General features: G+C 38.4%; 1 protein-coding gene across 1 annotated transcript in view; it reads right to left on the bottom strand.

The window, feature by feature from the left end:
* Positions 1-281: 281 nt before the first annotated feature.
* Positions 282-11811, bottom strand: part of LOC118764375 — a 57293-nt gene continuing 45763 nt past the window's right edge. Inside the window, exon 7 of the mRNA XM_036505100.1 lies at positions 282-409. Within this exon, the coding sequence (XP_036360993.1) occupies positions 330-409 (80 nt within the window). The 3' untranslated portion in view covers positions 282-329. The remainder of the gene's footprint in view (positions 410-11811) is intronic.

Below are 11811 nucleotides of genomic sequence, written 5' to 3'. Positions count from 1 at the left end.
TCATTATCGTCGTCGTCATTGTATCATCATCGTCACCACCACCACCACCACCATCATCATCATCATCATCATCATCATCATCATCATCATCATCATCATCATCATCATCATCATCATCATCATCACCGTCGTCATCAGTGATGTTGTCATCGTTGTCCTTGTAGATTACAGGATAATTTTGTCGTTACGCCCACGACTCGCCGTTTGGCAAGTTACTTTTGCAATGCTTTTCCCACCGTCCGTCGCCTTTGTTGTAATAAATGAAATCATTGATATTGCAGTTGATGTTGTTCATGACATTTTATTACATCCCCAGCCATCTTGTACCTTCAGATGCTATCGATTTGGTAGTGCGAAGAGGAGCTTGTTCCTGGTAGACCTTCAACTCTGTTCGTACTGCTATCGTCTCCTGTAATTTCAGATAAGAAGAGTCTTGTCATTAATATTCGGGCTTTGTTGATAATAATTATAACCATAATAATAATAATAATAATGATAATAATAATAATATTAATAATAATAATAATAATAATAATATTAATAATAATAATAATAATAATAATAATAATAATAAGGATGATGATGATGATGATGATGGTGGGGGGGTTATGATGATGATGATGGTGGTGGTGGTGATGGTGATGATGATGATGATGATGATGATGATGATATTCTTTTATTTTCCACCAGGGCAAAGGATGAGGGGACAATACAAAGACAGACACAAAGTGTGGGGGTCACATATAATGGAATGATAAAATAAAAGGTATACGCGGTATATGTTAGAAGAAGGGAAATATACATAATATATGACACTAGAAAAGGAGGGGAAAGGGTCGTGATGGGATCCCCGTGATTCAGGAGGACCTCTAGGGATAATCGAGGAACCCCCACCGTCCAAGATCACCCTTGAGTAGCAAGGACGAGAGCCCACTCCAACTTCTTTCTTCCGACTCACAGGTCTACACTGAGAGTGGTACCATCCACACTTGCCATTTTTTGCAACTTTCACTCATCTTTTGATAAATTCGCTCGAGAACAGCGCCCCCTCTCCACCCTAACTTTTCCTTTCAAGTGAAACTTTAAAAAATCGATGAGGGTTTTACGAAAGAGCAAAGTTTCTGTCCTCATTCCTTTCAGCCTCATCCACCAGATAACCTCTTTTGCCACAGCCACCAGACAAAGGAAAATTGCCTTGCCAGCCCGATTAAAGGAGGGCGGCAGGGCAATCATCCTTATTGACTCGGGCAGCAGACTAATCTGTCATACTCGCGACAATAGTTGTTTGACGTAACTCCACGAGTCATCAATGCCTGGACACTGAACGAGTGCATGCAGAACGGTTTCGCCGCTCTGCGAGCTCTTCGGACAAGCTCGTCTAACAGCACATCCGTGTCTGTAGAGTTTATCTCGAACCGGTAGCGTCCCCACCCCGGTAGCACTGCCAGGCCAAAGACATCTGGAAATTATCCATTAAATAATAATAATAATAATAATAATAATAATAATAATAATAATAATAATAATAATATAATAATAATAATAATAATAATAATAATAACACTTTCTTTATTGGTCATAACAACCGAACACAAAACATAATGGTCAATACACAGGCGATGGACAGTGAGGTTATACATTTAAACAGCAAAACACAATTAGCAAAGAAAATTACAAAACAATATATAATTCCCCAATACGTGGGAGATCTACCGAGAGGTGACCAAAGAAACCTCACTCACCTTGGGCTCCTAACACCAAGGCATCTCAGGTAGGCAACCCTCTCCTCTTCACTCCATACGGCCTGAAAGCACATACCTAGAGTAGGCCCATTCACATGGGCCATCCTTGCTACATTCACCCACCTTTTGACAAACTTACTGTGTGACAGCACCACCCTTTCCAGTCTCACCTTCCTTTTCAGGTTGAACCTGAAAAAGTCAATGAGGCATCGGCCAAAGACGAAGGTACCCGTCTTAAATTTTTCAATCGAGTCCACAATACAACCTCGTTCGTTATAGCCACCACACAGAGAAAAATTGCCTTTCCTTCCCGGCCAAAGGAAGGAGGCGAAGCAATCTTCACGATGGATTCAGACGATAGCCGGATCCGTCCTACATGCAACAATAACTCTTCAACAAAGCTCCACAAGTCAGTAATGAGCGGACTCTCTACTAGTGCATGCAGAATGGTTTCCTCGCTCCGCGTGCACCTCGGACAAGACCGTCTGACAGCACATTACGAACCGGCAGCGCACCCCGGTAGCACTGTCAAGCCATAGATCTCTGGAAATTATCCATAGGGCCCGGCCAGAAAATCCTCCAAAAGAGATCAGCCAGTTGATCCCTCTCAACGCCCAGAGTCTCTCCGAGATCGTCGTTGCCCTTGCCCTCCACTAATCCCCAATAGAACTCCAAGGGGGAACTTCCACCGTCCACATTGCCGACTGGCCTAGGGCTGTAAGCGCTTGGAGACATTCTAAGTACCAAGCGCCCTGTCTCAATCTACGCCTGATCCAGTACTTTAGCTCCGTCAAGGAGACGAGCTGCGGAAAAGCGTGTCTAACGAACGGCGAACACACCTGCTCGCCGTTAAGGTATCGCTGGAAATATCGCAGCCTCAGCGCATATCTGCGCATCAACAGCCACGGCATGTCCAGTCCTCCACGCAACGGGGGCTGACAAGCGGTACCGTCTGATAAGCGGTACTCTTCTCTTTCACAAGAAGCAGAAGATCAAGTGCACCAGTCTGTTTAGGCACGAAGTGGGGCAAAGGACGACAGTCAGGCTGTAGCATATGACGGATGCGTGGTGGTGGTGGTGGTGGTGGTAATTGTGATATTTTCCTTGCACAATTGGCTGCTGTTAGTTATATTTCGGGCTTCCTTGATCGAGTACTCATTACTCCTGACACTTCCACTGTGGTTGTTGTTGTCATTACTGTTACCACTCCTCCTGCAACTACCATTATCATTTACATCTAGAGTGAGTGGGGGCGAGTGACGGCGAAAGACAATTTCGCGTTCTACATCTTCTCGCACTTCCGTCTCTTGTTGACTTACTGATAAAGACGACGACGCCAAATTAAATTTTCTAAATTTTGAAAGGAATGTTAATTTTCTTTTCGAGTGATTTTTTTGCCCCGCAGGGCAAACAAAATAAAACTGTTAATCAGACCAATATGGTCTGGATTAATTTAGTCACAAGTTATAACAATAAAATGTAACAATAACAATTTGTTTAGAGGTAAACAAGGCACACACTTATGAAGCTCCGAAATATATGTCCAGCTCAGTCGGAGCAAAACAGAGGCTGAACCACAATATTAGATACCACCACCACCATCAACAACACCACCACCACCATCAACAACACCACCATCAACAACACCACTATAATCTTCCTCATCACCATGACCTCCACTACCATCACCACTAGACCCACCACTTATACACGACGATAATTCCACGCAGTTTCCATCTATCAAATTCTCTCACAAAGCACTGGTCGGCCCAAGTCGAGGACACTTCCCCACGGTCGTAGTTACAAAAGATGGCCTCTTAACCACGCAGCCATCCATCTTCTAGGCTTAATATATTTGTCTTAAAATATAAGCTTTACTCTTGTTTACTCTTGTTTAATATTTGATCCGAAATTAAATTGAATGAATGAATTTTAGAAGAAACAATATTACTGATAAAAAAATAAACAAAAATATTCCGGAGCAATTTCTATTTTGTAGCTTTCGTGGTAATTCCGTTGGTGGGAGAATCGAGATTATGCATGCATTTTTTTTATTTTTAATATAATAATATACTAAAGTGTATTTGCATATGCAAATTAAAATTAATGGTAAAGGAATGAACTGAGAAATTTGTAACTTTTTATTTTTGTTGTTTTGTTTCGTTGTTTTTCTGTTATTTTGTTTCGTTTTTTGTTGTTTTTGTTTGTTAGTTTGTTTTTTGTTTTTTCAATAAAGACAAAAGACGAGTTAAAACTGTTCTTCAGACGGTTTGTATTGCATGGTTTGTTCTCACCACGTTATTAATACTTAGTTGTTATTAACTCTGGAAACCTGAAACTAGTTCTAACTTTCTCTTGTGACCAACGATACGAGAGCAACGTATGTTGTGGTTATATCGTAAACAACACGATTTCGATAGAAGACACTCCATGAGAATAACAAGGTGAAAGCTGCAAAATGTTCTATATGGAGAAGAATTCATAAGTTTACCAAGCAAGGACATGGTTGGAAAGCCTAGAACAGAGCTTATACAAATATTTTGAACAAAAACAAAATGAAATAAATGATGTAGTCATAACACAAATGCCTAACAGATCTTCTACGTGCCTGGAACTGATAGCAGGATATTGGTGCAAGAATTTCGCCTTCTATCACCAAGATTTGATCGCATTGTATAAAAAGTGTATGAGAATAGTTTTAGCCTGAGTAAATGGCTGTCAACTGCCTTTATTTATTTATTTCAAAAATTTCGCCAAACAACACAATCCAATAACTAGCCGTAATATAATATATAAAATATACATTGGGTATTTAGTTATGTTCTTATAGAATTATTATACGATAGGTGTAGCTGTGTGGTAAGAAGCTTGCTTCCCAACCACATGGTTCCGGGTTCAGTTCCATTGCGTGGCACCTTAGACAATTGTTTTCTACTATAGCCTTGGGCAGACCAAAGCATTATGAGTGGATTTGGTAGGCGGAAAACTGAAAGAGAACCGTTGTGTGTGTGTGTCTGGGTATCTGTGGTTTTACCTCACCGTCACTTGACAGCCGATGTTGGTATGTTTATGTCCCCGTAACTTAATTCGAAATACATGCTATAATCTTAACTGTTTTTAAATTTTCTTTCCCTTTATGTCGAGGTTTTTCTTTAAAAAAAGAATATTCCCTTGTAGATCACAGATAGGACCTTTGCTAAAAATTGTGTTAATCTCACTAAAATGGTAATAAAAACTTCATTTCTTCCATAACCAGTATAAGTAGAGAAATTCTGTCCAGTAGGAACACACGAAACCCTTCTCCTCTTCGTAACTACAGTAACCTTAATATTTCCCATCCCAGTGGTATATGTCTTTCTAAAACATAAGTATATCAAGTTAATATTTCTGTTGTTAATAACAATGAAGCAAAAAGCTACATAGGGCTTACTAAAAGTCTTTTTAAGAATGTAGGAATATATTCTCGCAAGATATGTAAACATTCAGATTAGAAAAGCATCATACCACAGTATTATACACATATATCTGGGATTTAAAAGATGATAATATTAACATTAAGATTATAAAATCAATCAGTCTACAATAGAACATTTGTCTCTCGCTGTATTGATTACACCAGCAGAAGGTATCCTCACATTAGCTGATGGATGAAATTATATAATAGTCTTTTGGAATGTTATACAAATGTTTCAGAATTGATGAATTCTCATTGATATTTCTATCGTTATTTCTAAGGGAATTTCTTATGAAAATTTTCTATATGTTGGATTTACCATACTGTGAAAACTGACCGTATGGTTGAAAAAAATTCCTGTATTCACGAACACTAAAACCTTGTCAACAACAGCCCACTTTCCCAATGTATGATTTTTAAACATAGTACCAAAGATTAAAAAAACATCAAAGATTAAAAAACCAAGAAAGTAGCTGAATATAATCCATGTTACGTACATGATAATTAACTAGATACATGAAAGTATATGTTTCTAGCGATTTTTTTCTTTTCTTTTAGAGGTAATCAATTGAAATCCATTGAACTGTACGCTGATCTTATTTCGTTACGTTTATGTATATTTTACGCATATAATAGCATATTGCTTCTCTACATCAATCGTTTGAATAATCGTTAACGTGGAACTTGGTTATGAATCATGAAGCTTCATTCTAATAAAATACACAGACTTTGAGTATTGAGTACTTGACCCTAGCTACGTTTTTATCTGCTTCGCTCAAACATTTATAACTATATTTGTGCGTGTATGTGCATACGTATACGCGTGTGTACATATTTATAAATATATATGTGTACGTGTATGTGTGTGTGCGTGAGAGAGAGAGAGAGAGAGAGAGAGTGTGTGTGTGTGTGTGTGTGTGTACAAGTGTGTGTGTGCCTGTGTGCGAGACGTGGCTACTGCTGCAACTTGCCAGCAACCGAAACAATAAACAAAAACACATTCTTGGCAGTAAAAGGTTAAACGTCACTAGCAAAGATGATGTATGATGCGTAATGTTCTATCTGATACATTATACAAGTTTTATTATTGTGTCGGTTGATGGCGCTATTGTTGTATTTCTATTTGTATTTGTTTTATTCTTTTGCTATCTCATACATACATACCTATATACATACGTACATACATACATACATACATACATACATATATACATACATACAAACATACATATATACATGCACACTCACACATGCATATATACTTGCATACATATATACATACATATACACATAAATAGATACACACATACATATATACATACACACTCACACACATACATACATACATACATAAATACATACATACATACATGCATACATACATACATATATACACACTCACACACACACACACATACATACATACATACATACACACATACATACATACACACATACATACATACATACATACATACATACATACATACATACATACATACATACAAACAAACATACATACATCCACGTGTGGTGTGGTGTGTGTGTGTGGTGGCCGGTATTATGTATAAATGATGGACGAGCCTTTGTGTTCTCATGTTTGTGTGTATATGTACGTATGTGCACGAACGTGCGTGCGTGTGTGCGTGAGTGTGTGTATGTGTGTGTGCGTGCACGTGTGTGAGTGTGTATGTGTGCGTGCATGTGTGTGTGCAGTACACGTATATATTTGCAAAACTGCCCAAGTGGCGACTAATATCTATTACTCTATCTCTCTCTCCCTCTCTCTCCCTCTCCATGCGTGCACACACACTTGCACATGCAATACATACACAAATACGTGCATAAACACATATAGATAGATTAGCTGCATGCATGCATATATGTGTGTGCATATGTGTGTATTTGTGTATGTATGCATGTACGCTGGGGTTGTCTCAAAAGAAAGTCAACTTTTAAACTTTTAAAGCGGTGCCCCAACCAACCAACCGTTGCACCGTGCTCGCTACGACAGCGCTACGTATGGCTGACTTTGATCTTTCCGTCTAATAATAATCAGACTACGCCATCTCTGTAGGTGATCGATATTCACGTGTTAGAATAGACGAATATTTATTTCTCATGTCAATTTGTCACAATTTAAACAATAAAGCTAAAAGAAAGGTAACGTGTTTGTGCGAAATTCTACTTCAAAATTGGAAAACTTTGGATCTTTTCGGTTTGGACGGCAGTTTTTAACATAATTTCTAGGTAACTAAAAAAATTTAAATTTCGTATACTGGTAGAATGCGTTTATAAAACATCTTTTTCTCTTGGCTTTATTGAGAAAATTCTATAGTTTGTAAGATATTTGTTGTTTTTTTTCTTCAATTTCTGCAATTTCAACCAATGACGTCTGTTGAGGTAAAAAAAACATTCTGTGCCGTATGAATATGTCCCTCCTTTAAGAAACAGATTGGGTTTATTTACATTTCTGAAGAAAAAAAGATACCCAGATACCCACCCCTAACCCTAACCCTAAAACAGATTGAAATGCAATAGATCGATACTAGGGTCATAATTATGGGTGACAACTTCATATGACACCGCTAGAAAAAAACTGCCGTTCAAACCGAAAAGATCCAAAAGTTTTACAGAGACTTATCTCTAACGCTGCAACTGACCCATGGGGAAGATTCGTCGGAAGTGACCCCAGCATGTCAAATCATGAAGAGCAATCCTCGAAGGTGATCCCAAATATAGATAACATTCCACAGCAACGGACAACGAACACGTTACTAATGTGGTTGCTAGGTTCTTTGGTAACCGTTGTCTGGGTGTTCGTGAAGTTTCTGGAGAAGTAGGCATCCATGAAACTTCGTGCAACTCAATATTTTTAAAAACTGTAATTTGTGCTTCGTTTACTGGCGAATGAACAAAGGGGAAACTGAGCTACTGTCTGTAAGGAACTGTCTGATCGCTCGAATGGTGATTCGCACAATCCGACATGTCACAATCTGTAACGTGAGCCCTTTTCACAACTGGATTATGGTCACAATGCTTTATCGAAGATACAGGAAGATTTTAGGTGATGGAAAATGTGAGTACCTTTGCAGTTGACACCGGATTTGAAGGAGAGAAGAGCAGAAGTAACTGAAACCAATGAAGACCCTTTTTCCCATCTGGTGGCAGAGGATGAAACGTGGATGTATCATTATGATCTGGAAACGAAAGCTCAGTCCATGAGATGGCGTCAAGCCTCTCTTCCAGGGCCTAAAATGTTCAAAAGCCCTCTTTCGGCACAGAAAGTCATAGTACCTATTTTGTATGGTGGGGGTGACAAGGACGTCGTCTTCCTTGTTTCTCTGGAACGTGCCTATGAACAGCGAGTGGTACATTGAGACACTCAAAAATATTAAAGAATCCATTCTAAGGAAGAGACAGAAAAAAAAAGTATCTGTAAACAGTTTACATTCATCATGATAATGAACGACCCACATATCTTTGGCAACGAATTAAATCCCCCGACTTTCACTTTTTCGGTCCAATGAAGAAAAGTATTTAAGGATAACCCTTTGATGACACGGATGTGATGAAGCTAGCTGTGAAGAAGGGGTACAACAATGCACAGCTGATTTTTTTATTCAATGCGGCTCCAAGAGCGGGGTTCAATGTTGGTGCAAATGCTTCGCTTGTGATGAAACATTTCATAGATTTGTTGTATAGAGAAAGATTTACTCGACCAACATAAGCAATCGGAACACCCTGTGTCAGTTAAGAGGAAAAGGTTATGCCCTCTTTTGCATTAATACGGGTTAACTTAGTATGTGCGTGTATATATCATACATGCATATGTATGTGCGTGTGTGTGTGTGTGAGTGTAAGTACATGTATGTATATAGGTATGTATGTATGAATGTATGTATATATCTATCTATCTATGTTCTCTTCTGTTTTTAACTATTTAAATTCTTTCTCTGAGGAAGGAGCTGGTTTTTAACAAAGATACAAAGCTCCATCTTTGGAACGTAGATAACAAAAAATATGTCGCTTTTCAAACTTCAGAGAAGAGTTGCGTGTTTTTACTGATCCACTCATAAATTGTATTTGTAATGTGCGATTTAGTTGGTTGATTTCTTGTTCTGAAAACCCCAGCTTATCCAGATTGTCGCTTTGGCATTTTCTCACAAAGCCAAATAACTAATTATTATTGATATAAATGTGAATTTATAATCTGGATATTTAAGCTGGAGGTTTTGAAAGTTGTCCGTAGTTATCCTCTTTCTCTTTTATTTTCAGAGAGATATTCACAACAGCAGGACAGCTGATCTCTATGACGGTACAATACTTTGCCTTGTCTGTCCCAAACACCAATATCCAGCTTATTACATTTACATATCACAGACAAATATTCCACCAGTATTCTTTGTGTTGATGCTTGTGTATGAATTCAATAACAAGTAGATGCTCTATATAGTTTTCAGTGCAGTCCTGTGTATGATGATCATGCAATCGACTCATCCGCACCTCTCCCTAGCTACCCTTGTGGCAAAAATTTTAACTAATTATATATATATATATGGGGGGGTATATGTATATTTATATATATATATATATATATATATCATCATCATCGTTTAACGTCCACTTTCCTTGCTAGCATGCGTTGGAGATTTGACTGAGGACTGGCGAACCAGATGGCTGCACCAGGCTTCGATCTTGATCTGGCAGAGTTTCTACAGCTGGATGCCCTTCCTAACGCCAACCACTCTGAGAGTGTAGTGGGTGCTTTTACGTGCCACCGGCATGAGGGCCAGTCAGGCGGTACTGGCAACGACCTCACTCAAATCTTTTACACATGCCACCGGCACAGGTGCCAGTAAGGCGATGCTGGTAACGATCAGGCTCGAATGGTGTGAATTGTTAGTGTTCCGTTCTTGTAGTTTCGCTCTAAGTATGTTGTTAGTATAAATATATGTATGTGTCTGCTTACATAATTGTGTGTATGTGTTGTATGTTTCTTTACTTATGTGAGTGTATGCGCTGATTGCGATATGTCAATATAATACGTGTGTATTTATTGTGTTACTATTCATATGTATGAGTGCGTGTGCACTTGCGAAAGTGTCTTGTATTGCATTCCATATATAAATGTGTGGCTGCGTGTTTGTGTGTATTACTCCTTTGTATGTCTATGTGTGCGTACGTGCAAGCTTTGTATGCGGACTGTGCTAATATAGACGTGTATATATATATAATTCCGTTATATGCGTATATGTGTATATATATGCATAAGATCTTCCCTAAGTGTTCTGTGATGCTGTCTATTTATGTGCGTGTATGTTATTGTATTGTTTGTGTGTTACTATATTTATGTGTGTGCTTATGGATTGTACTTAACTCTGTGTAAGGGTGTATGTGTGTGTAAGTGGTGAATTTTTATGTGTACGTGTGTGGGTGGTGTATGTGTATGTGTACGTGTGTGTGTGTGTGCTTATTCGTGTGCTAGTGAATGAGAAGACTTTTACTATGCAATGCGTTGGCTTACAGGCATATATGTTCTCTGAACACGTGTGTGTCGTACCATGTTTGTGTGTGCTGTACGTGTGTGTGTGTGTGTATGTGTGTGTGTGTATGTGTGTGTGGTGTGTGTTTGTGTGTATGTGTGTGTTTTGGTGAGAATGCAAGGTTTTCAACTTCATTGAAAGGACTTTCCATTTCACAGAAGAGTAGAAGCGTAAATACTTCACAAAGACTTACGTCATCGTTTGTGGCGGAGCGATACAAACGCATACATACCTATATATATTTATATTTATATTTATATTTATATTTATATTTATATTTATATTTATGCATGCTTCGATGTATGTGTTTGCAAATATAAGAGTGTGTGAGTGCGAACGCTTACATACGTAACACTTGGTAACCAGAGACGTACGTATCTCAAAGAATACATCATAATTAGTCCTAGCGAGATATTTTCATTAAAATTGCTCAACAAATGTTTGCATAAATCATGAATTATTTAGGGTTATAATATCAAGTCTAAACAATAAACAAAAAAAAGGAATGAACCAGCTTCTTATACAAAATATAAAAGTAATACGAACGAATTTATCACATAGCAAGTCTTTTTTGCTGAATGTCCTGTTTCGAGAACTACATCTCTTACCAGTCGGTGTATAACAGATAGCTATATAAGACTATCAATCAGTTAAGGTTACATAAGTATAAAACTGCCTGGGATGGATAAATAAAAAATAATAAATGCGCCTTTTTTAAAGCCTATCCAGGCTCATGGGCCCGGTTTCCCGGTTTCAATGGCGTATGTGTTCCCCAGCTGAACAAGACGCCAGTCCATCGCAGCATTACTCATTTTTGCCAGCTGAGTGGACTGGAGTAACGTGAAATGAAGTGTTTTGCTCAAGAACACAACGCGTCGTCCGATCCAGGAATCGAAACCACAATCTTATGATCATGATGCTGACATCCTAACCACTAAGCCACGCGCCTCCACTCGCTAGTGATGAAACCTTTGGTAGATTCGTTGTAACGAAAATCTGCAACTTTTATATCCAACTAGATAAAAAAATCTTGTTCTGTTTCGAGAATTATAGTTCTAATTAGGTGGTG

Source organism: Octopus sinensis, linkage group LG7, assembly GCF_006345805.1.
Source record: "Octopus sinensis linkage group LG7, ASM634580v1, whole genome shotgun sequence".
NCBI lineage: Eukaryota > Metazoa > Mollusca > Cephalopoda > Octopoda > Octopodidae > Octopus > Octopus sinensis.
The sequence above is the reverse complement of the archived record's forward strand: the minus strand, read 5'-3'. Positions and strand labels throughout refer to the sequence as shown.